Source organism: Salminus brasiliensis, chromosome 5, assembly GCF_030463535.1.
Source record: "Salminus brasiliensis chromosome 5, fSalBra1.hap2, whole genome shotgun sequence".
Lineage (NCBI taxonomy): Eukaryota > Metazoa > Chordata > Actinopteri > Characiformes > Bryconidae > Salminus > Salminus brasiliensis.
In genome coordinates, this window is record NC_132882.1 from 7,989,100 (window position 1) to 8,015,327 (window position 26,228).

The 26,228-nt window shown below is 41.0% G+C and overlaps 1 protein-coding gene across 6 annotated transcripts in view; it reads left to right on the forward strand.

Moving 5' to 3' along the window:
- Positions 1-401: 401 nt before the first annotated feature.
- pfkpa (phosphofructokinase, platelet a) overlaps positions 402-26,228 on the forward strand; it is a 45,833-nt gene continuing 20,006 nt past the window's right edge. For 2 of the 6 annotated variants that reach the window (XM_072679343.1, XM_072679341.1), the window contains exons 1-12: positions 402-672; positions 8,458-8,531; positions 10,688-10,765; positions 11,869-12,058; positions 13,656-13,821; positions 14,249-14,293; positions 14,595-14,703; positions 16,454-16,549; positions 20,090-20,182; positions 21,942-22,067; positions 23,789-23,853; positions 25,346-25,415. In XM_072679343.1, coding sequence (XP_072535444.1) covers positions 582-672; positions 8,458-8,531; positions 10,688-10,765; positions 11,869-12,058; positions 13,656-13,821; positions 14,249-14,293; positions 14,595-14,703; positions 16,454-16,549; positions 20,090-20,182; positions 21,942-22,067; positions 23,789-23,853; positions 25,346-25,415 — 1,203 coding nt within the window. In that variant the 5' untranslated portion in view covers positions 402-581. Of the gene's footprint in view, positions 673-8,457; positions 8,532-10,687; positions 10,766-11,868; positions 12,059-13,655; positions 13,822-14,248; positions 14,294-14,594; positions 14,704-15,268; positions 15,365-16,453; positions 16,550-20,089; positions 20,183-21,941; positions 22,068-23,788; positions 23,854-25,345; positions 25,416-26,228 lie in introns of all 6 variants that reach the window. The other 4 variants (XM_072679338.1, XM_072679339.1, XM_072679340.1 and 1 more) reach the window with 3 other exon arrangements.

Genomic DNA, 26,228 nt, shown 5'->3' on the forward strand with positions numbered 1-26,228 from the left:
AATAAATAGTATTAGACTATACAGAAGTCACTGTAGAGGACATTACACTTATTATTACACTTGTAAACGTAATTTTATGTCATTTATGTAATTTAAACATGTCATTTTATCAGGGGTGCCTTGATTTTATATTATAACAAATTATTTTATAATGATGTCATAAAAAATATATATATTAACACACAAAACTGCCCATCTGCAGCCTTCAAACCCCCCACCGAAGAGCCCTTCTTCACACACCGATGCAACCCACACTCTCAGCCCCGGCCACACGGTCCACCTCCCCGCAGTTCCCATTGGTCCAAAAAATCCGAACGTCTACGTGATCTTTCCTGCTATTGGACGGCTTCACCTGTCAGTCAGACTGATGCGGTTAGACAGGCGGGGTGTGGAGGACGTGCCGAAGCGCGCACGGATACAGCAGACAGGAAAAGGGGGGCGGACAGAGTCCCTCTTACCGGCACGACTTCACTGCGTCCCCGTTTCTTTTCCTTTCAGTTCGCGTTTTATTACCACTGTTACCACATCCCTCTCCCTCTCTCTCTGTGTGTGTGTGTGTGTGTGTGTGTGTGTGTGTGAACATGGCGCAGCCGGACAACAAGAAGTTTTTCGAGAACCTGACGGGAGCCGGGAAAGCCATCGCTGTTCTGACGAGCGGAGGAGATGCTCAAGGTACAGTTCGGCCGGGCTGAAGTTGGATTTCCTTCCACCTTAAATAGTGCGCTGGTTTACGGCTCGTAGGGCTGTTGTGGGTGGTGCTGCCGGGCCATTTAAGGTGGAATTGGACATTTGAGCGGAAAGCTGGCTAACTTAATCTTCGTGTGTGTGTGTGTGTGTGTGTGTGTGAGTGTGTGTGAACGTGCTCAGTGACATTGCCTCCACTCCTAGAGGGCGAAACCGACGGTGGATGGAAATGTGAACCCCAGCTTAAGGCCATCACAGAAGGGCATCATTCAGCACCATCATATCTGGTGTATAATAGTCATATATTAATAAAAGTAGCTTAACAAGACAACCCAGCTCATTTGGGATGATGTCAGCCCCCATTACGAGGGGTACAGCCTATTGCGTCTTTCACGAGCCAGGTATCCCACCTAGGACCTCATTATTAAATTAGATGTTTTTTTGTTTTTTTTTGGTGTTTTTTTTGTATCTGGAGCCAAAAACTAGATCCAGACTGTGGCTCTGATGCTTTCAGGCCATTTGGATGGTCGTTGGTGATGATGCATGTTAAAAGACCCCCCTTTTTCCAAATGGAGGGGCGCACGGAGCGCACTGTTCACATCCTATGCCCTTAATAGCTGTAAATAGCTGTAATAGCACACCCTCACTCTGTAGTAAGCTGAAGGATGCCTGTCTTCCCCTCTTCAGAGACACTGCAATGCGGAGTCTAGCCGGTTTTTCTATTTTTTCCTCCTCCATGTGACCATCACGCAGCATTACGCACGCCTGCGCGCGTCCGCGTACCTGTCCCACCGCATCAAGTGCGTGCGTATGTTAGAGAGGTGACCCCTGCCACGATTTTAAGCCCACTAACGTTAGCTTGTCTCGCCCTTTTGGTCTTATTTCCTTTACTAAGTGGCAACCAGGAAGCGCTTTGCTGTGTTGCTGTCACGGTGTGTGTGTGTGGCGTGCGCATGCGCGGTGCAGGCAATGCTAGACCAGAGCCTGGAGCGTGTATGTATGTGTGTGTGAGAGAGAGAGAGAGAGTGCCAGTAGTCACGGATTCAATGGTGGAGGGTAGTGGATGAGTAAAAGGGACCTGACAACCCCCAGAGCCCAAGGGGTGTGTCGTCAGTGGAAACCCACGATGACGTCACCGTGCATCCCCCTGCAGTGAGTGAGTGAGTAAGTGAGTGAGTGAGGTTTCAGTCACACTCATTCAAGGGATGGTTTAGCTGAAACGTGGACCCTGTGCTGTGTCAGAGTGTGTGAGACTGAGTGAGTGGGCACACACTGCTGGATGGACTAGCCTGGTACCGCAGGTGTGATCAGGACTGGGGGATGTTCAGTGGTCAGGGGGTGGTGGGTTTAAATGAGAGGGCGGGGTGGGGGGCGGGGTGGGAGATTGGCTGTCTATGCTGCTGACCTTTTTTATTTGGATTTGATTGATATCTTAATCAATAATTGATGTATTTATTGGCCTCCAGAAAGGCAGAGTGATTAGGTGATGCTGAGCTGCTGCAGTAAAGTGTGCAGTCTGCAGGATCCACAATACCAGCGGTGCAGTGGTGGCTCAGCGGTTAGAGCTCCGGGCTGTCGATAACAGGGTTGTGGGTTCGATTCCCGGGTTCGGCAAGCTGCCACTGTTGGGCCCTTGAGCAAGGCCCTTTACCCTCTCTGCTCCCCGGGCGCTGGAGTTGGCTGCCCACCGCTCTGGGTGTGTGTGTGTGTGTACTCACTGCCCCTAACACGTGTGTGTGTGAGTGTGTGTTCACTACCAGATGGGTTAAATGCGGAGGACACATTTCGCTGTACAGTGTACAGTGACAAATACGTGCACCTTTGCACCTTTACCTTTAGTAACCCTAACGTTCTAGTAAAGGTCAAGAAGGTGCTGATCTGCACCAAGAGCCCTTCCAGCTTCAGGTACGGCTCGGCTCAACCCGCCATCCTTTAAGATCAACTGGAGACGAGCGTCCAGACTTTTTTCTGTCCTGCACCGAAGTGGTGGAGCGAACTTCTCCTGGGTGTCCGAACAGCAGAGTCCAACACTCGCTGTCTTCAAACCCAGACTGAAGACCCTCCTCTTCTGAGAGGACTTGGGCAGAGTGTAGAGTGTGTTGAGTATTGTGGTCTCCATACTGACTTCTGTATTTAGTAGTATCTAAGCTGGGGGATCTTTTGAGTATAGAAACTAGCTAAGGGTTTTTTCTGAGTGAACAGTGAAGCACTTTTGTATTCGCTCTGGAGAAGAGCGTCTGCTAAGCACCTTCAATGTAAATGTAAAAGTTGCAGAGCATAAGGTTATAATTGGATAGATTGTTTAATTGAAGAGCAGCAAATTTGAGTATAAATGACTGCTCAAAGTATCTGAGGTCAATCAAAGGTATTAAAAAGAGCTAATCCTGCTTTTGTTGTAGTAACTGTCTCTACTGTGCAGGGAAGAAGGCTTTCTACTAGATTTTGAAGGAACATTGCTGTGAGGATTAGACTGCATTCAGCGACAAGAGTGTTAGTAAGGTCAGACCACCTCATCACCAGCTCATCCTAAATGTATTAGATGACACCGTCCATCATTCCAGAGAACACAGTTCCTCCACTGCTCCACAGCTCAATGCTGGGGGGCTTTATACCCCTCTAGCCTACGTCTGGCATTAGGTAGCAACATGGTGCTAATAGATTCATCTGCTCCAGAGAGTCCTATTCTATTGGCAGTACCTCTCTACAGGCAATAGACAAGCTGTGTGTGTGTGTGCATTTGTACGTCTGTGTGTCAGCAGTGGGTACAACCTAAAGTAGCAGAATGTGTTTATTAGAAGGGGTGTCCACAAACATTTGGGCAGTGTATATTGCTCAGGCCCAGCTAACTGTAAGCACTTCAGCCCTTTGTTTGGCGTTCAAGCTAGTATGGGAGCAAATAGGATGCTATGTTTATGGTATTCCACAAATCTGACTAGGAACTGCTCAGAAATGTTGAATGTGATATATATATATATATATATATATATATATATATATATATATATAGATATAGATATATATTAATAATGAGTTATTGGATTATTATGTTATTAAGGAATAATAGGGCATAACAGCTGGAATCATTGCAGAGGGATAATGGTGAGACTTCAACAAGCCTGCCACCTCCAAAATGAGCCTGTGTGTGTTATTATAGTTATACAGCAGTGCCAGTTAAGGTACTTTTCCTTCCCTCACAGCTTCAAATTTAACTCAAATTAAATGGAAACAGCTGTTTTACGACCTTGTTTACGTGACTCCAGCCTCACCACTCATGGAGAGAGTGTCTAGTGACTGACATTTGAACCAGCCAGTGATCAGACGCAGACGTCCCACGTGGCTAAACGCAGTGTGACAATAAAATTGGAAATTCCTACGAGAGGAATCACATGACGAGGGGTTTTGTGCTGTAAAGAAGAGAGAAAAATAGGTTAACAAGGTTTTTAGTTGCTTCTGTTAAGACGAAAGTAGTTATTACACATTTGAATGAAGCAGGAAATGAGTAATTTCCCTGTTTCAACAGAGAGAACCCTGCACTGCACTGTACTCCAGTACTGAGCCACTAACAGAATCCAACAGGGCTGGGCCTCTTGTCTTTAAGCTTATTGATCTGGGCACTGTGGACATTTCACTGATGAGCTTCTGGAGATGTTAAGTGTCTCATCTAGAGCATCAGTAGAGACACAATCAATCTGAAAAGCACTGAAGCCAGTCTAAACAATTACAGTTGTCCAAATGTTTGTGGACACCCATTCTAATGAATGCATTCAGCTACTTTATGTAGCATCCATTGCTGACGCAGATGTCCAAATGCACACACACAGCTTGTATAGTGCCTATAGAGAAGTACTGTGAGTAGAATAGGACTCTCTGGAGCAGGTAAAAATGAACCTGTTGAATTGTGTTCTCTGGAATGATGGTTGGTGGTGCTCCATTCGGTATTTTTAGGATGAGTTGGGGAGTTGGAGATGAGGTGGGGTTGTGACCTCACTAAAGCTCTTGTCGCTAGACAGTAGAGACAGTTACTTCAACAAAAGCAGGATAAATTCATTTTAATACCCTTGATTTCAGAAGAAACCATGGATAAGCAGGTGTCCCAATACTTCTGTCCATATAGTGGATCAGTGGTCACCAGCCGTCCTCCTGGAGACCATGTTACATCATACGTTCCTTTAAGCCTTCAAAACATCTTGTTCACCTAATCAAGGACTTCTGAGGCCAGATAATTCATGTGTGGTCAGTTAGGGGTGGGCTAAAGTTTACAGGAAGGTAGATGTCCAGGAGGAGAATTGGTGACCTCTGTCGTACAGTACATTGATTAGCTGAAATTGTCTATGTTTTATGAGTATGGCAATTAGTAATTTATGTAATCTGTCTATAATCTGTATATATTCAGATAATAACACTGATTAGTCATGTAAATAAACAGTGTCAGTCAGTGAATGTAAACACACAGGCAGCTGTTTGAGGCAAGTCTAATGCATCTTCAAGTCAACTATAAACACTATGTGTCCAAAAGTATCCAGACACTCCTTCTTAGTGGTAAATTCACCAGCATTAAGGTGCACCATTTCTGAAACAGGGTTCTGTTGCCCACTCAGTGCTTATATAATCTCCATAGAGAAGCACTGCCAATAGTATGAGATGCCCTGGAGCTGTTGGACATGAAAGCCACCATAGCCTACTGCCAAGTGTTGGCTGGAGGGGTATAAAGCCCCCAAATAATGGTCTATGGAGCAGCGCAGTGATCTCTACTAGAGTAATGAAGCTCTATCCAATTCCTGGGATGGGATGAGTACTGATCCAACATCAGTACCTGACCTCACAACATCTAGCAACATGTAGTTGTAAAGAGTATAGGCTGTTACTGCAGCAAAGAGTAACATCACTCCTATTAATAATCTAGATTTCAGAAGATATGTTGGACGAGAAGGTGTCTACATACTTTTGAACATCATAGTTATGGTTCTGCTCTTAAAAACAAGTTATTGTAATTCAACAGCTCCCTCTTTTTTTTATTTTAATGCATGCAAATCTGCCCTGTCTCACACAGCTGGCTTTGACTGATGTATTTCCATTTACAGTCCTAATCCCGAGGCTGCTGGTGCTGGAGAATGGAGCAGTGCTGCCTTTGCTGGTGCTAATGTTTAGTCCTAATGTTTAGTCTCAGCATGTTGCCCAGTAACACCATTACACATCATCTACTGTTTCAGTGTAGGGCAGCCTGGCAAATGATATAAAGGCAAGCATTTAACACAGCTGTTTACACCTCCCTGCTTACGGCAGCGCTGCATTTTAAGAGCTACGGCAAGCTGGTGTTTTTATCTTCCACTGCTTCTCAGCTAAACCAGCAATTAACTTCCTCAAAAGCCTCAGGATGACAGTCATGATAAAGGAGGAGCCTGCCTGACTGAGTTTTACCAAACAAGGCAGCGAGGGAGAGAGAACCGAAAGAAAAGTACACACATACTCATACACACTCACACACACACTGGCATAGTTCTTACACAGGTTTTAAAATAAAGCCCTCTGCAGATGCTTAACTGAAGCCCCTTACTTTGACTTATAGAGCAGACAGCACATATAAGATTCTTAGCTTTTCGTACTGATGTAAGCTGTGAAGTGTCAAAACTTGACTTACATACTGAGCCAGTGGGTTTTCTGCTTTGATACCCATCCAAAGTAGCCACAGTGCCCTTGTTGTGGGAGTAATATGAGACGAGGGAAGCCTACGTGACATAGAAAATGTCGTCCTGTGTAGTCCTGGGTTGCATCTCTCTTCAAGTTCTACTTCAGTTGCAAAATGTAGAGCAATCCATGTCGGAAACCTCAGCAACATTTAGTTGTAAAGCCTTTCCAGAAGAGTATGGGTTGTTATTAGGGATGCACCGATACCACTTTTACCTTTCCGGTACCTTACCTTTACCGGTATTTTTGAGTATATGCCGATACCAAATCTGACTTAAATACTCGATAGACGGCTATAAATCCTGATATTTATAGTATTTCACTTTTTAAAGGTTTTGTCTTTTTTATATCTTTTCCCAAATAAGATGTAATAAGGTTTGAAGCATTTACTGCTTGAGTGGCTGCACATTTAAAAAATGTCAGAGCTATGGAATAATAAAAATTGGCACAATGCAGAAATGCATGCAGGTAGGGAAGCATAATTTTGCTTAGCTCGACCAAACAGCTTTTACTGGTGTTTAAAATTCACATTTCAGAGCAGTGAATAAACACCAGTTTAAAAACAACAAGTGCTGATTCAGCAATTTCACATTCAGGTTCACATCTCTTTTAAATTTAAATGTCTGTTTAATGGTAATAACTATTCATGACTGGCTTTTAAGGGTTGTTTTAATGTTTGGTTCCATAAAAAAAGCTTGCAAACAAAAATGTTTTATGTCAAAGAAATGCAGGGTGTCAGAAAGTGTCATGAATGGTATCAGTGCTCTCTGTTGCCGATACCGATACTGTGTGTAAGTTCCAGTATCGCCCCCCGATACTGATATTGTATTTGTATCGGTGCAATACTTGTTGTTACTGCAGCAAAGAGTAACATAATTCCTATTAACTCTCTTGATTTTAAAAGATATGTTGGATGAGAAGGTATCTACATACTGTTGGACATCACAGTCATGGTTCTGCCCTTCAGAACAGTATTTCTGTGGGTTTTAATAGTTATTGTAATTCAACAGCCCAACAGAAATGTTTATGGTTAAAGGAACAGTTCAACCATACATGCTTACATACAGTGATGGAGGATAATAGCCAACCATTAGTGTGATGTCATTATAATAATCCCAAATTAACAGGAAAAAATGCAAAAATCATATCTAACAATGTTATTTAAGTTTTGTTTGGAGCCTGATGTACAGCTCTACCATATATCAGTGATCACCAGCCCACCACCTGGAGATCAACCTGGAGATCATGTTTCACCTCCAGCCTATCCAGTCTAACGCACCCCATTGAGCTGATCAATGACCTATGCAGGCATAGTAATTACATGGATCAGGTGGGATGGGGAGTGGAGCTACAGTCTACAGGAAGGCCAATGTCCAGGAGCAGTGCCAGTGCAGTGGTGGAGTATTGCTTAACCTGTCCAGAGAAGATAGCTGACAATTAGTCATGTATGTTTGTTGGTAACTGTACACACACACACCCATCCATTCTCTGTTAGCTAAATGAAGACTACTGAGGGAACCTTTCTTTCCATGCAAGGCAGCGCTGCTTTAAACGAAGTTCCCTAATAATAACATTTATACGATTCTGTCCCAAATGTAGTCAGTCAGTGGTTTCTGAGGTTTGCCTAAAGATAAAAGGAGCAGGTTTGATCCCCTGGACATTCACAATTGAGGTACCTTTGAATAAGGCCTAACCCCTTACTTGCACTGGAGCTTTGAGGGAGATGTAGCTACACTGGAGCTTTGAGGAAATCCCTTCCTCTCCCCCCCAGGGTGATGCTGGCTAGAGGAGACATCTGTTATGTAATGCAACAGACTGGACAGTTAGTGCTCTCCTCCAAGCATGTTCAACCTTCAGCTGCCGTTGTTTGAAAAGCTGTGGTGGAGCACTGTGGTACTTGGTGGATCCCATGCCAGTCTTCATCCTCCCAGCACTGGTAGCATCATGTAATGGGCGGGTCCTAGCTACTGGATGGGAACTGGAAATGGTGAAAATAGGCATAGTTTAGACACCCAACATGTCTCGTCAGATGGGATGACTGTCCTTCTTCACGGAAAATGTGTCCTTGTTCTTGTTTTGTGTGTCCAGGGATGAATGCAGCAGTGCGGGCTGTGGTCCGAATGGGAATCTATGTGGGAGCCAAAGTTTACTTCATTCATGAGGTAGGTTTGTTGAGATCAGGTACAGGGACTATTTACTGCAAATAAAGGGAAATCGTCTGTGATATGAACAGGGCTTTAACCCGAGAAGACCCCTGTTAGTTGACACACATATTAGTCATGCAGTGTAATCGGCTGCAGTGCAAATAAGACAGTCTAGACAGTGTGTGAACCGGAGGCAACAGCTCTGCCTTTCGTTGAGTTTTACTGCAAAGAGAGGCATTGTGTATTGTGAGCATAGTGGTCAGCATAAGATCCAGCAGATGTCCAAAAGTATGTAGACACCTTCTCGTCCAACATATCTTCTGAAATCTAGAGTATTAATAGGAGTGATGTTACTCTTTGCTGCAGTAACAGCCTATACTCTTTACAACAAATCCCTCCCAAGGAGGGATAGTACCTAAATTAATAATAAAATTAATTAATAAATAAATGAATAAATTTGTGAAATTGATTTTACTATGCTTTTAACAAGCTTGTAGGTACACACAATGTATCCTAACATACTTCATAAATCTCTATAGAGTGAGTTTTTGATAGCAGCAGTCATTTCGCTCCACAAAGCCACTCTCAGAGAAGCATTCTGCTAAGCAATCTGATCCTTATTGCGCTTATTGCGTTAAAAGGATTATTTGGAGCTGTGTGGCTAATCACTGCTGATCCAGCAGTGCAGTGGCTATGTGTGTGTATGTGTGTGTGTGTACATGGGGGTCCTCACTCGTGCTTATATAACAGCCTGAAGGCATTAAAGCTCAATCACGCATGCATGTTCCTCCATAAGCACACAGCATGTAGGGCAGAGGCTGTGATACCATCAAGCTGCTGTCTATGCGTTTGTGTGTCACAGCGATCTCACAGAAATAGTTAGACAGATGTTAAACTTGTGAACAGTAGTCCTACACTACCGCGTTTGTGTAGATATTGAGATATTGGGACCTGAATTTGATGAGTATTTTTTTTGGTGTGTACATTCGTTTTATAGTCATTGTTAAAGCAGAATGCAAATTAGCTGTAAAAACATAACCGTGCACTTAATAATCATATAAATATAAGGGATAGCTAATAATGCTCTCTCTGAATTTCTGAAAAGTGTGATATGGTACAAAAAATACTAGATCATGATATTTAAAGACTTCTTTCGTGATACACAGTATTTATCACAATACACAAACTAATCACAGACTAAAACATCAGTAGTGACAGATTCCTATAAACTACTATTCAGAACCTCTCCTGTACTGAATACAGTGATTTATACTCAACATCTGCTGCTCTTCATCTAATTAACCCAGTCTAATCACACTGTTAGTAATAAAACCTGCAGCTGATCAGTGTTTATTAAGCAATAACAGTAGAGTTACAGTTACAGCAGATACAGTTAATGATTGGCTAAAAGAAATGACTGCATTTGGGTGTGTCAAAGGCCATAGTGTGAAGGAAGGAGCTGAATCTGCAGGTGTGTAGAAGCGTACGGTCATGCGGGTCTACCAGCAGTGGCTGCAAACCCAGTCCACAGGAAATCCTCGAGCAGAACTGTGGCCAAAGGACTGACAGGGACCATTGGTGGCATTTACGGTCTCGGCCCATCAGTTTCGTCTTTAGGCCACAACAAAAGGCGAATGTTCTGTGGTCAGGGATTTCTGCCACTGCTGATAGATCCTTATACACTATGGTCTTTGACACGCCCAAATGCAGTCACTCCTTTTAGCCCATCATTAACTGTATCTGCTTTGCGACCCATTTTCCACACATTTAACAAAACACTCACTGCACTGAACCCCCTCTTCTCAGTCTCTGAATCCCGTAGCACACACCTGTAGGTACTTATAGCCCTATTATCCTCTTGCAGCACCATCTGCAGGAGCTTGAAGTTGCTTCCACATTAAACAAGCAAGGTGAACATTTCTCTGGAAGCTTAATATTTAATGTCATGTCTCTGTCGCTGCCTCTGGGAGCTTTGGAGATGTTTTAATAAACACAAGAAAAAGCTCAACTTTTTATATGATTATTATTTGTATTTATTCTAATATTACTGTTTTACTGAGCAAATAAACAACAGTCCTGCATATAAAGCATGTTTTGGTCGTGTATGTGCTCACATTACTCAACCTATAAAGCTTTTTCCTGATTTGTGTGTGTGTGTACGTGCTGTCCCACAGGGATATCAGGGTATGGTGGATGGAGGAGATAACATAAAGGAGGCCACATGGGAGAGTGTCTCCAGCATGCTACAAGTGGTGAGTGTCATGAGAAGCCAGTGGCCCTCAGAGCCAGAAGCACACACATACTGACACACACTCATGCAGTCTCACACTGAGACAGCCATCATGTCCAGAAACACACACACACAGAACCTGACCTACAGCTGCTCTTGTCAAAGCTATGGGGGAGACGAGGTCACCGGTCACCATGGCAACCATAAGGCAGAACAAAAGAAAGACATTACTAAAGGCAGTAAGAAACCATCAAAGATTTCTGAAACCAGTAGATTCATTCTTTCATATTCAAAGAGCCTGATGACCTTGAACACTTATCTGGACTGAGAGCTTTCTCAGGTTTGGTAGTCCTGTTGGAACTGACCTCACAGTAATGTTACTGTAGTACTAATGAAATACCAGACATGTCTAATAGACAAGGCCATGTGCTGGGCTCATAATTTTACCCCGAAGCCATGACCTTTAGAATTTTGGCTATATGTAGGAATTTCCTGGTGAAAGGAATCCAGCTAAAAGTATTGGGACACCTGCTCCTTCATCACTTTCTGAAATCAAGGGCATTAAAAAGAGTTTATCCTGCTTCTGTTGGAGTAACTATCTCCACTGTCCAGGGAAGAAGGCTTTTACTAGATTTCGGAGCATTGGATATTGGATGATCACCACCCCACCTCACCCCCCACTCCCTAACTCATCCCAAAAGTAAAGGATAATTTCAGAGAACACAGTTCTTCCACTGCTCCACAGCTCAATACTGGGGGGCTTTATACCCCTCTAGCCCACGCCTGGCATTAGGCAGAAACCACAAACATTTGGACATGTAGAGTAGCTCTTAAAGCAGCTTTGTGTGAGAATTGGTATTTGTACTCCTGGGCTCCCCCTACAGCTGGGGATTATATTTTACATTTTCTCCACTGCTGTAAATGCTTTTAGTGCCCCCTCATGGACTTCTGTACACATACATTTGTTGACAAGCTCCACCAGAGTTACGTAGTGCAGTAGCAGCAGTGACCGTGACGCCAGTCTCCCCATTACAGTCAGTGTACCATCAACCTGATTCTGAAGCTACTATTTTAGGGTAAATCTGCGTAATGTTGCTTTAACATTTGAAATTCCTTTTCTATCAGGGAGGCACCGTGATCGGCAGCGCTCGGTGCAAAGAGTTCCGCACACATGAGGGGCGTCTGAAGGCAGCTCATAACCTGGTGCAGCGCGGCATCACCAACCTGTGTGTGATCGGCGGAGACGGCAGTCTGACTGGAGCCAACCTGTTCAGAGAAGAGTGGAGTGGACTGCTGAACGAGCTTGTACAGCAGGGTAAGTGTGTGTAAATACATATGTGTGTGTGTGTGTGTGTGTGTATAGTCTTAAGCAACAGTTTGGGCACCCCTGGTAAAATGACACTCGGGTGTTAATTGTTCAAGTGGAAACGATTGAACGAATCCTCTACAGAAAATAGTCACTGTCCTGAAAAAACCTAATATCTCCAAAGTGTGAACTTTCAATGGAAATCAGTAGAAAAAGATTTTATTCCAAGTCATTTTGGAGCATTTCTATTGATCCATTCATCATGAAGTTTTGATACAGAGTAAAAAAAACAACTGCCAGATTCATATTATTTTAAAAAGCAAAAAACAGTAAAACGTTGATACAAGGTTTTTACAGCAACAATATTGAGAGGAAAAACCCAAAAAAAACCCAAAAACAAATAACAGATTATAGATGTGCAGCCTTAGTGTGTGTCTGTGTGCCTATTTCTCTGTGTGTGTGTGTGTGTGTGTGTGTGTGTGTGTGTGTGTGTGTGTGTGTGTGTTTTTAGAAAAAGAGCAATAAAGCTGAATATCTGTCTTGGGACTGGAGAATGCTGCTTAATGACTGGACGCCTGCTGAGAGATCAGGCCAGTAGCTGGCAGTTTTCCAGGCACATTTGAAGTTTCAGCAGATTTTTCAGCAGTGCATCCCTGTTAAAATCAGACTTCACTTCAAATTAGACCTCATTTGAAAATACAGTCTAAAACAGCATTTTAGCAATAGAAATTTTAGGAATATATTATATGGACAAAAGTATTGGGACACACCTCTTAATTATGGTTTCATTCAGTCTCATTGTCACAGGTGTATTCTGTTCTAAAGAGCTCACTGAACTCCAGCGTGGTTCTGTATGTAATTGGAGACACCGCTGCACCAACAACAACAAGTCAGCTGGTGAAATTTCCTCCCTCCTAGATCTTCCACCATCAGTTGTGAGTGGTATTATTATTGAACAGTGGAAGCGTTTAGGAGGAACCACAGAGAGCAGCTCAGCCACCGAGTGTCTGTTAGACCACGTAAAGTTACAGAGCGGGGTCAGGGTCGAGTGCTGAGCTCAGAGCAGAGTGCAGAAAAGTCTCCAACTGACTCAGTAACTGCAGAGCTCCAGACCTGCTGCTGTTAGAGCTTTAGAATAGGATGTCAGAAAAGCTCCTGTAGGTGTAATGAGTAGGTGTCCCAAAACTTTTGTCCATGTAGTGCAGTTTTGTGTCGTTTAATTCTCAGAAACGAGAACTGCTTTTTTTTATCTAAAAGGATTCAGCGTGTGTATGATGTTTGTGTGTGTGTATGTGTGTGTGTGTGTGTGTCCTGGGACTGGAGAATGTTTCTCAATGACTGGACACATGTGGATGATGAGAGCCATGGGGGGTTGCTGGTTTTTATTTGTTGATTAAGTCTTTTCCTTTGAGACCAGGGGATTGTTGTTGGTGTGCCTGTCAGAGCAATATCTTCTCAAGCTCTAATTATTAAAATCAACTGGTCCAAACTGATGGACATCTGGTTTTAATGCACATATTGAAATACTGATGTATTTCTGAAATTCTAGTGTATTTGAATAGGGTGTTTTTATCAATATGTTCTTCTGGTAACATGTTATTTTCAGGTCTAATTGATGAGGACGCTGTACAGCGCTACTCAGCCCTGCACATTGTGGGCATGGTGGGATCCATCGACAATGATTTCTGCGGCACGGACATGACCATCGGAACAGACTCGGCTCTCCACAGAATCATCGAAGTGGTGGACGCCATCATGACTACCGCTCAGAGGTTAGACCTCAGTTACTTTAGTCAAAATCTTGTGTAGAGAGAAACAGCCTCCTTCCCTATGGCAGATATATATCATTTATAACATTTATATGGAATCAGTAGATTATTAGACTTTCAGTATAGGCATTTGTTGCAGCCCTAATGCTAACTATAAATAATACTAGACTCACACTAATATTAGAGTAAATAAACACTTACTGCACAGATAAGCTTTTTTTTAGGCTAACACAGGACTGTTATGTTGCAGTAAACCCTGAACTAGTATGTAAGGTAAAAAAGGGTAGTGTCTGGAAAATGATGCAAATGCAAATAGGTTGATAGTAGTTGAATATCATGTCATTTAATGCTTCTACAATAACTAAGTGACTAAAGTGTGCTGACCATGAGCCATTTTTCAACTGACCACAACTACTGTGTGTGTTTTCAGCCATCAGAGGACGTTTGTTCTGGAGGTGATGGGCAGACACTGTGGGTGAGAAGAACCAGTCATTCAGATATAAATTCATCATCTATCTGTGTGTTACGTTTACCATCGGCCTCTAAATCGCTTGCCAAAGCGACGCATTGCTGTTGATGTTGAGCTGTTCGGCTTTTATACCGACGTGTCCTACTTCAGTATTCAGTTCAAGAGCAGCTTTTTTAAACAGCGCCAGTGCTGAAACTCCATTAAGAGGAGTCCCTGCTGAGTCCCAGCTAAAATAACAACCCACTCACACCCAAGGTCTGAATCTGAAGTCAGGTGATTCATGTTATGATCTTGTGTGCGTGTGCAGCTATCTGGCATTGGTCAGTGCTCTGGCTTGCGGAGCCGACTGGGTTTTGATTCCTGAGATGCCCCCTGAGGACGGCTGGGAGGAGAAGATGTGTGAGAAGCTCTCTGCGGTAAAACCTTTGACTCACCTCCACAAGAAAAGCTATCTACACTATAGGTCCAAATGTTTTTGGACACATCCTCTAACGAATTAATTCAGCTACTTTAGGTCACACACAGCTTGTCTAGTCCTCGTAGGTGTATGTAGGTAAGTATTGCCAATAGAATAGGACTAGAGCGGATAAACATGAACTTATTGGCTCCATGCTGCCTAATGCCAGGGCGTGGGCTAGAGGGGTATAAAGCCCCCCAGCATTGAGCTGTAGAGCACGACGTGAGACGTGTCTAGATTTCTTATTTAATAGCTGTTGGAATTAAAAGTATATATTAAATTACTCGTTCACACTCTAATAAATCTAGAAATAGGTTCATGCGCCTTTTTTACATTTTTAAAATCGTATAGTATTTCCTAAAATAAGAAGTGCTAAAATAATATTACATGTATTTTGCAACTATTTGATGTTTTAAAACATATTTCAGTGCAAATGTCTGATATTTATTGATGCTATCTGCCGTTTTTGTATGTTTTATGCTTGTGTTATGTGGAACTGTGAATGTGTGCATTCATGAAACCAGACTCGATCCAGAGGTTCAAGGTTGAACATTATCATAGTGGCAGAGGGAGCCATTGACAGACATGGAAAAGCAATTACCTCTAGTACACTGAAGGATGTGAGTACTGAAACATGCTGTCAGGGGAGACCAAACGCGTGGGGACCTGCAGACGTGGAAGCACCTCTGGAGTAAAAGCTCAAACTCCAGTGTAAAAACAAAACTCATCCTTAGTCAGCATCTTAGTCAGTCAGTGTAGTCCTGAGTGCTGAAGTGATATCACTAATTATTAAAAAAAAAAAAAATAATAAAAAAAATAAAAATAAAATATATATATATATATATATATATATATATATTATATAAACTGAATATTTTTATATTTCTCTCTCTCTCTCTATCCCTCTCTTTCTCCCTCTATATCTCTCTCTATATCCCTTTCTCTTTCTCCCTCTATATCTCTCTCTATATCCCTTTCTCTTTTTCTTGCTCTATCACTCTCTCTATTCCTCTCTATCTCACTATCTCTCTTTCTCTATCCCTCTGTCTCTTTATCTATCTTTCTCTCTCCCTCTCTCTTTCACTCACTCTATCTCACTCTCTCTATCTCTTCCTGTGTCTCTCTCTATCCCTCTCTGTCTCTTTATCTATCTATCTCTCTATTCCTCTATCTATCCCTCTCTCTACCTCTCTCTATCCCTCTCTCTATCTCTCTCTATTCCTCTCGCTCTTTATCTATCTCTATTTCCCTCTCTCTCTCCCTCTCTGTCTCTTTATCTATCTATCTCTCTCCCTCTCTTTCTCTTGCTCTATCTCTCTCTCTATCCCTCTCTGTCTCTTTATCTATCTATCTCTCTATCCCTCTCTCCTTCTTTCACTCTATCACTCTCTCTATTCCTTTCTTTATCCCTCTCTCTCTCTCTCTCTCTCTCTCTCTCTCTCTCTCTCTCTCTCTCTCTCTCTGTACACAATTCTTAATTCATCCTAATATATCACACAGGATAAACGTTTGTTTCCTGCAGAATTGAGAACACTGGTTCAGTGTTGAGAAAATATGAGGAAATAACAGCATGATTTTACCCGTGTGGTCCAGCCTTATCTGAAGATCGAATGGATGAAGTGCTTCCACAGTATGTCTCCAGCTTTGGAACCTCCTGACATTTTATTTTCTGTCAGTCTCCTGTAATGTGTCTCTCACCCCCCACGTAGAATCGGGCAGGAATGAAAAGGCTGAATATCATAATAGTAGCCGAGGGCGCCATTGATCGTAACAACAAGCCTATAACCACAGATCGTGTGAAGGATGTAAGTACATCAGGCTTGTTGGTGGCACAGCTCCTGCACTGACCTCTAACCTTTTTGACCTCTCTGACCTCTCGTGTGGCTTCACTGTCTGGCTTTGACCTGTTTGGGAACCTCAAACACACGCTGTGTGTGTGGTAAGACAGCTGCAGTAAGCTGTATAGATGTCTGGGATCACTCCAGAGCTAACAGCAAGCTCAACGCTCTCCTCTTGTTGCTTATTCTCACCCACCATACCTGTACTCACACAATTACAGCATGGAGGAGTTTTAAAGGGCTCTATTAGCGGCCTTGAATAAATTCTGTATTTAGACTCTATTTAGACTTAATAATTACAGGCTATTTCTGTTTATTTCTTATTAAAGTGTAATTTAGTCTAAATTAAATTAAATTAAATTAAAATGTATTTAACATTTTCTTTATCTCGGATGTCATTAAAGCCAGTTTGGTGTCTAAAGTTTGCTTTTATTAGTTCTGCAGTGGAGCTACAAAGCTAACATAGCTAAGGATAGCTAACATGTGATTAAAGCTTATACCTTCCAGTTAGCATCACCGCCTCCCTAAATCAACACCCTTGTCTCAAACCATGTTGAGGCTTTAATTAATCTCAGATAGACTTGCTCATGTGGTTTCTGGCACTGTATGACATATGATATACATATGATGGTTATAATAGATTACAGTTATATAGTGTCAGAACCCATATAAGAAAGTCAGTATTTAACATCTCAAGTTTACAAGCTTATGTTGTAGTTAGCCCTGTAGCTAGCTGTAGAGCCATAGCTACAGCATAAGCTTATAAACTTTGGACACTCAGCATGGCTTAGCAGATGGACTACATTTGTGGTGGGGTCAAAATCATGTAAGTGAGTTTTTCTCCAATTTCCCCTTTTAAGCTTTTAAGCTAAAATTCATTTAAAAAAATTGGCTTACATTAACTCTGTAAAACTGTAGTGTTTATTTGACTTTCTGTAAAGTTATTCTCAAAATATATATTAAATAATACCAAAGGCATATTTGCCTTTCATAATGTATCATATTTTATATATCCGAAATGTATTTCTCACAGCAGGTTCTTAAAACAAATATAGAAATGATATAGAACGCAATGTAGTTTAACCCCTTACACTCTAAGTTGCCTTTTACTCAAGTAACTCAAATTAAATTAAGTAAACTTTTAATTAATTAACTTTATCTTCTGGCATAAAACATTATATTATCATTATATTTTCAGTGCATGCAGTTTTTTAGAAACAGAAAATTCTGATTTCTATTTCTGATTTCTATTCTATTTTATTATTTCTGTAATTATTATTGTTTTATTTATTTATGGTGTGTATATATATATATATATATATAAAATTGTTATAAATGTTATAATTGTTAGAAAATTAAATAATTACTATTTAACTAATACACTGACAGTTTCAGGGGTTTAAAAATTTAAATATGTCTTAAATATGATACACTTAGCTTTAAAAGGTTAATGTTGTTTTAAAAAGTGCATCACATCCATTATTTAGTCAAAGAGATGATTTGTTTATGTCTCACAGTCACGCCACATTTTGTTTCTCCAGTCTTAAGAGATAAAACACTTTATTTTAGCTACACCAAATAAGAAGCCATTGATAATAAGCTGATGAACTCAGGAAGGCTTGTTGGAGCAGATGAAATCCTGCAGCAGTCCTGGTCCTGAGAAACCCAAACTCTGCACACTGTTGAGTCCTCCACCCCCCGTCCAGCACAATCTGGTCTGGTTCAATCAGTTTACTTGTTTATAAGCTCCTTGCGCTTTGTGTCGGGTGTGTCAGTGTAAAAACAGCAGAACGTGTGCAGAGCGTGGGATTCTCCACTTCTTGGAATGGGAGTACTGTAGAATTGCAGCTGAAAGATAATCTCGTAATTCTGCTTCACTGGGTCAGAACCGTAGCCAGACTCCTCTGTCAGACAGGCCTTGCAGGAGTAGAACTTGTGCCCGCCACCTTGCTTTGATAATAGACTCGCTTCTGTGGCTGCGTGTTTGTCAGTTGTCTAATGGTTTGCATGTGCAAGGCAGCTTGTAGTGAAGCTTTCTGCTACTGCATGCTGCAGCATCTCTGATTTCTGATTCCCCTTGCTAGCGCTCTGATTGATTGCCCAAATGATTCTCCCCTGTGATGAAATCATTGTAACTTGAAAGTATGATCATGGTTTGCACTTTAACCTCATCAGAGAAAGGTTCAGATGTGAAGACTGTTGATTTTGGAACCTGAAGTTATATTATTTAATCTTTCTTTATCAAAAATTAAAATAAAATAAAACAATAAAACAAAAATAAGGGGATTTTCCAGTAATTTTTCAACCCATCAGTTCAGTAAAATACATTTCCAGGATGAAGCTGTAATAAAAAAATTATCCAAAATGAAGTTCTAATGAAAACAAATGTTGCTATAACATGAACAGCCAGTTATAAAAGTTATAAAAACATTAAAATCCAGAATGAAGTCGTAATACATAATATTCTAAATAAAGTTGTAATAAAAGTTGTTCTATAGTCTATATAATCAAGTTTTAATGAACAAATATCCAGAATAAGATTGTCATTTTATAAATATTCAGAATTCAGTGTAAATAACATTAAAATCGAGAATTAATTTCTTGTCACATTAATATCCAGTATGAACTTCTAATAACAGTAATAAACAGTATGAAGCTCTAATAATATTAATAGCCAGTATGAACTTCTTATCGTATAACTACTCTGAATGGTAACTATTCTGAATCCAGAATTATTATTTAGTGACATTAGTATCTTGAATAGAGTTCTAATAACAAAAATAACCAGTATGAACTTCTAATAATTTTAATAGCCAGAATGAGGCTTGAGTAACATTAATATCCAGTATGAATATCTAATAATATTCATATTTATAATGAACATCTAATAACATTAATAACCGGTATGAACATCTAATAATATTCATATTTATAATGAACATCTAATAATATTCATATTTATAATGAACATCTAATAACATTAATATCCAGTATGAACATTTAATAATATTCATATTTATAATGAACATCTAATAACATTAATAACCGGTATGAACTTCTAATAACATTAATATTCAGTACAATAAATACATTTATTATAGTTATAGCAACAGGCAGTTGAATCAGCACTTGTAATTAGGTGTACTTAGTTAAAACTACTGTCCATTGGTTTTTGTTGTACGTTTGTTTTAATTCAGCAATTGTTTTCTGTTGATTTACTAAGTACAGTATAGTACAGTACAGTACTGTTGAAAGTAATTAAATACTGAGTGCACCCAATTACATGTCCTGATGTAACTGCCAGCTGTCTGCTTCTATTATTCTATCAGTCTGTTTTTGAGTAACAGGTGGTGATGTGGTTGAAAGGTCGCTGGACTGTTCTTTTAAACATTTTAGTTTTGATATTGATCCGTATTGATTACCTGCCCCTGAAACCAGAACCATTCCATAAACTGTAAGTTGAATTTGTTAAAGAGTTGAATCTTGAATCTTAAATTTCCTCCGTAGTTGGTGGTGCGCTGTCTGGGCTTTGACACGCGCGTGACTATCCTGGGCCACGTCCAGAGAGGAGGAACCCCCTCTGCCTTCGACAGAATTCTGGTGAGAGAGAGATTGTGAGCGAGAGAGAGCGAGACAGAGGGAGAGTGAGTGTGTAATGCCTGTCCGTCTGTGCTCACTGGGCATTTGGTGGAAGAGCTGGTGCTTTCAGTCTAAGCACATTAACAGATTTCGTGCCTGCATGCCACACATGCTCGGCTGAGGCTGAGGCTGCAGTACGCAGCGCTAAATCCTCCACCCGGCCGAGCGTTTTCCACAGTCCCTCAAATCCTAAAAAAAAACACAGCAAGGGCAGTCCGTGAGGCTGAACGGCAGGATTTGGGGCCTTAATATGCACAGACACGTGCTTGTCCTCAGTGCTGCCCTTTTATATATATTCTCAACCCAAATTTGATCAAGTCAACGTTTTTTTTTTACACAAAATGAACTGATATAAATATTCATTTATTGATTGATTGATTGATTCTGATAATTGTTTTTTATTTCCACACAACATGACGGTGGTAATTGTAGCCAGTGCAAAAAGATGGGATAAGACTCTGTGACACCAGAGAACCTTTATATTCTAAATATTTATATATTAAAATAGATTGCATATCATTTTCACTGATTTCACAGACGTTTTGCACAGCACTGTAGTTATACAGTTATTAATGTCTCTAAATTTTCATATTCATCTTATTATTATTATTATTATTATTATTATTCTTATTTAAATTAAGGACGTAAACCAGGCAGTGTATCACATCAAAGCACTGTATAGTGACTAGCATGTTAACTTGTGACTAGTGTGTTAACTTGGGCTTAAGACTCTAGCCTGTATACTCTATAAATATTGTATAAACACGTTCCTCCCAAATATCATACTTTTATAATGCTAAATATTCTAATAACCTAAAAATGTAGTAAATAAGTGAATGCATCAAATATCAGATTTATACAACACTTCATGCGAGCTGATTGGCTGAGAGGCGCTCTAACCGCACCATTATCGCGAAACAACAGCAGGGTTAGATCACTTCTCAACCAATCAGCATAAATACTGGATCACTCCACTGAACACCGCTGCTATAAATCATATAATGAGCCAACAAGTGACGTTAAACGTGACCTAGAACGACCTAAGAGAGAACTGAAAGGATTAAAACCGACAACAGCAGGAAACAGGTGGGAAACGGGTTTAGTTAGTTGGTCTGTGTGAGGAGCTGAAGAAGAAGAAGGAGTGAGGGGAGCTCATTGCTGTGATGTAGCCACAAGCTGCTTGTTAAGGAACTATCATTTACATAACTATAATTATAACACATTGAATGCTACGTTCACTGCTCCATTTATTTATTTATTTATTTATTTATTACTTTATTTATTTTCAGAACTGTTGTATAAAAGCATTAAAACACTGGAGGTCGTGTGTTCTTGTGTAATAACAGCACAACTATGGTGAAATATGACCCTTCCTACAGCTGTTGCTGTTATATCATGATAACACACTCCCTCTTGAATTTAGGATGTAGATTTAAGTATATAGGGACAGTGGTGGCTCAGTGGGGAGAGCTCCGGGCTATTGATGAGAGGGTTGTGGGTTCGATACCCAGGCTCGGCCTTGAGCAAGGGCCTTCACTCTCTCTGCTCCCTGGGCGGCGCAGCAATGGCTGCTTACCTGCTCTTCTATAGATTTACCTTTTAAAATGTTGCTTTTGGCACAATACTAACAGAACATCACTGTACTTGTTTCTTCCGCAGGCTAGCTGAAATATTAAAGACATGTCCTTTTGTTAAAAGTGTGTGTTGGTGTTTTGCGCAGGCCAGTCGTATGGGTGTGGAGGCCGTGTTGGCTCTGCTGGAGACCACAGCGAACACGCCGGCCTGCGTCGTGTCGCTGTGTGGAAACCAGGCTGTGAGGCTGCCTCTCATGGAGTGTGTGCAGATGGTAAGTTCTGGACACAGGCCAGGCCTCAGACGTGTGTGAGTGTGTGTGTGTGTGTGTGCCTCCTCACACAGCCAGCCATATAAAGTTACTGGGTTTATCAGCAGGGTGAGGGTGTAGTGTTGTGTATTGTTCTTGTTTGCAAAGCAATTGTGTGGATTGTAAATTATCTGATGCTGTTTGCTTTTACTGAGCTGTTTATTTATTTAAAAAGATTAAATTCTGTGCATTAAAGGCCTCATATCCTGTAGTATTGAGGTTCATAATTCATAATCACTCATAATCACACAGTACATGATAATTATTTAATCTGTCAGGCTTTGTTATTTATTATTTTTTTTGTTACTGTGTCTTTAAGACGATGTCACACCAAAACCTTGTATCTTCTAAATGACAATTTCACAGGAGAAAGGCAAAAGACTTTCTCAACTTTCAATGGAAGTCATTTATGAGCATTTCTATTGGTTCGATATATTTTAACACACTGTAAAGATCAGCTGATTCAAATTATGTTAAAAACTAAAAAAAAGTAAAATGTAAAAAATTCAGATACAAAGTTTTGGCATGAAACCTGCGATATGTTATCTAACTCTGAAAGGCATCCCTATATGGTGACCTGTTCAAAAAGCATAGACCCCAGTTGTGGGTGGGCGGAGCAAAGCTAATCTAGGCTGAATTAGCGGGAATATTCAAATATACCAGTTTATGAGACCTTAAATACAGCTCATACAGCTCAGTCTGTTCATTTTCCCAAGTTGCTTCGTTTCTAAATCAGGACTGTGAGAAGTGAACGCCTTCAGATGTATTCCAAATTCCCCTGTTTTTAATGCAAAGCCTTTATGTGTTAAACCAGCAATGAAGCTTTAAAGCAACACCAGTGAAAATTGGCTCCCCCTACAGTCAGGAAGTGTAATCCATGCTTTGAGCCACCACTGAAGGACACACTGAAAGTAAAAGCATGTGGACTGAAGCGGTAGAATAATAATAAAGGATTTTCCAGGAATATGACTCCTCATAAATCTGTCCACATAGTGCATTTACATTGAAGGCATTTAATGGACGCTCTTCTCCAGAGCGACTTACAACAGTGCTTCACTGTTTACTCAGAAAATACCCTTAACTAGTTTGTATCGGCTAGAATCCAAAAGACCCCTCTATGCTTAGATACTACTAAATACAGAAGTCAGTATGGAGACCATAATACTCCACACTACTTTTGCCCAGGTACTCTTGGGGTGCAGTTCTCTCTATTACAGCCAGTGGAGCATTAACCTGATTCTGGAGCTGCTGTTTTATGGAACATGTGCTTCTTAGTGTTTCTTTAACCTCTTGAGACATTTCTACATTTCTGCTTCTCTGCACCATGATACTGCATTTTTAAAACTTTAACCCTTTGACCTCATATGAGGATATTGTTTTTTGCAAAAATCAACTTCCTGTACAAAGACTAGGTTTAGTTTTTGTGCTCGTCGGGTCCTACCAATCCCAAATAGCTAGGAGAAATTAATAATGCACACCAAGCAAAAGCCCGGGTCTCAGGAGGTTAAAGCTTGGAACATTTACTTTATATATTTGGATCCTGCTCCTGCTTATGACAGGATATACAGATGTGTAACGTTTGTCAGGTGTTGTTTATCATATCGTCATCTTTCCCACTGGAAGCTTCTGCAGGCGTTTACTGGAGAACCGTGTAAAACATGAAAACTCTCACTTTATTGCAACAGACTCAGGAGGTTCAGAAGGCCATGGATGAAAAGAGGTTTGAAGAAGCTGTACGGCTGCGTGGCAGGTACAGTATATGATGCAATGATGACGATTTTTTTCTTCTGAAGTAAAAGTAATGATTTTGAGTAGAGATGGCATGATGCATGAAACCACCTTTTCTTTTCTGCTACAGATTCTGAGATTCTGAATGTTGGCCCATACCTATTTGATCATTTTTCATGTAGAAGCTACAAAGCCCACTACTCTTTAGACCAAAACTACTCAAACCCCCAATTCTACCCCAACACTAAGGCTTGGTTTGTCACAGGATGGGATGGGATTCATGCTCTTTCTCCCTCCGAAATCAGAGTACGCAATTTCTGCTGATATCGGCCCGATCCTGATACCCATCTGTATTGGTTTGTGTTGCAGAGACTGAGGGTCCAGCGCATCAAGCCTTTTAGATCTGTTTTAGGCACAGTAATGGGACACGTTCTGCCGTTGTGTTAAACAACATGTCCAAATGTTTGTGGACACCCCTTTCTAACGAATGCATCCAGCTGCTTACTAAGTTACACTCATTGCTGACACTGTTGTGCAAATGCACATACCCACGCAGCTTGTCTAGTCTTTGTAAAGAAGTACTGCCAATAGAATAGGACTGTCTGGAGCAGATAAACATGAATCTATTGCCAGGCCTGGGGTATAATGCCAGGGGTATAAAGCCCTGCAGCATTGAGCTGTGGAGCTGTGGAACTGGGGTCTCTGGATTAAGGATGCTCTGATGATGACTACGTGGGGTGATGATCATCCAACAGCCTGACTTAACTAACGCTCTTGTTGCTGAACGTAGTCAAATCCTCACAGCAAAGCTCCTCCAAAAGCTAGTAAAAAGCCTTCTTCCCTGGACAGTAGAGACAATTACTTCAACAAAAGGATCAACTCTCTTTTTTAATATCTTTGATTTCGGACGAAGCAGTGAATGAGCAGGTGTCCAGATACTTTTGTCCACCCATGGAAAAACACAATGTGCTTTTGAGGGAGGATTGTGTAATACAGCTTGTAGACGGCTCCTGTTTTGTCAACATGTATTGGAAATCATAGCTTATTTTCTGTCCACACTGTGACGTATGTCTGAGTGAAAGACGGTGTCAGGGAGGATCTCTGAGTGTTTGCTGTAGATGATAGGTGAGGGTGTGGGGGGAAGGTGAAATGTGATAATATCAGTTAATATTATTTTGCCCTGTCTGCTGGTGCATCGTGACCTGAAGACATTTTAGAAACTGCTAAGGTCATTGCACTGTGATGGAAGATTTTCAGTTCTGTCCTGTAAATGATATGATTTTTTTAGCATATTTATTTATTTATTTATTTAGTTTTTTTTTAAAACATAAAACACAACTATAAAAAATAATAATGAAAAATGGACAAAATGGAATTATGAAAATAAATAAACAGAGGGAAAATACAAACATTTATTAAAATAAATATAAATAAATAAATAATATAAAAAAGAGTCGTGTTTAATATGAGTAGGGAAATGATCTAATAAGGTGTTGACTTTTCTTTTACTGTAGGAGCTTTGAGAACAATCTTAGGACCTACAAGCTGCTGGCCCACCGCAAACCGGAATCTGAACTTCCACAGGTGAGTCTTCCTGTGATTCATAACTCAAGAAAGAAGGGATGTCTGTGGAGATTTTACAGTGTCTTCCTTCATCAGGAAGGCTGACTCATACCAGCATTTGTGTTTCACCTTGTTTATTATATCCTAAAGCACCACTGGCAGGTTTAGAGCAGGTTCACTGATGACCCTTGTCGTGTGTTTTACCAACAACCCCACTAAAACCTGAATGTACATATAATACATATAGTACCTTTTCCTTCCTCTGTGTCTCTCTGAATCTCCCTATCTGCATTGTTAAGGAACCATTCAGTATCTAACAGCAAGGGTGTCAGGACTGCTAGCTCACTTGCTAGCAACTACTGTGTTGTGCTCAGCGGCCCAGAGGTCACAAGTTAGAATCCTGGGCCATGCTGCTTGCCATCAGTGGCCGGCGTCAGAGAAAGCACAATTGGCCATGCTCTCTTTGGGTGGGTAGATGGAGCCCTCTCCCCTCATCACTGCTGAAACAGTGTGCAGAGGAGTGTGTTAGCTGGTGCAGAGGAGCTGGGGACCCTGCGCTTTCCTCAGAGCGGGTTGGCTACCCGGCGATGCCGCAGTTGCAAGTATAAAAAGGAACTTGGTTTTTCTCCATGTTCAGTTATGTGTTTAAATTTGTAAGCGATCCTACCTGGCCAATAAAAAAAACATCTCTGCCCTGATAGGCGCACCATTCCACCTTGAGAGGTGCTTTTGAACGTGGGAGGCAGAGGATAGAAGCACATGAGCTTATTTCTCTGAACAGAAATGACTCAGAAATCTGGAGGCTCTCCAGAAAAACACTGGATTCTCTTTCTC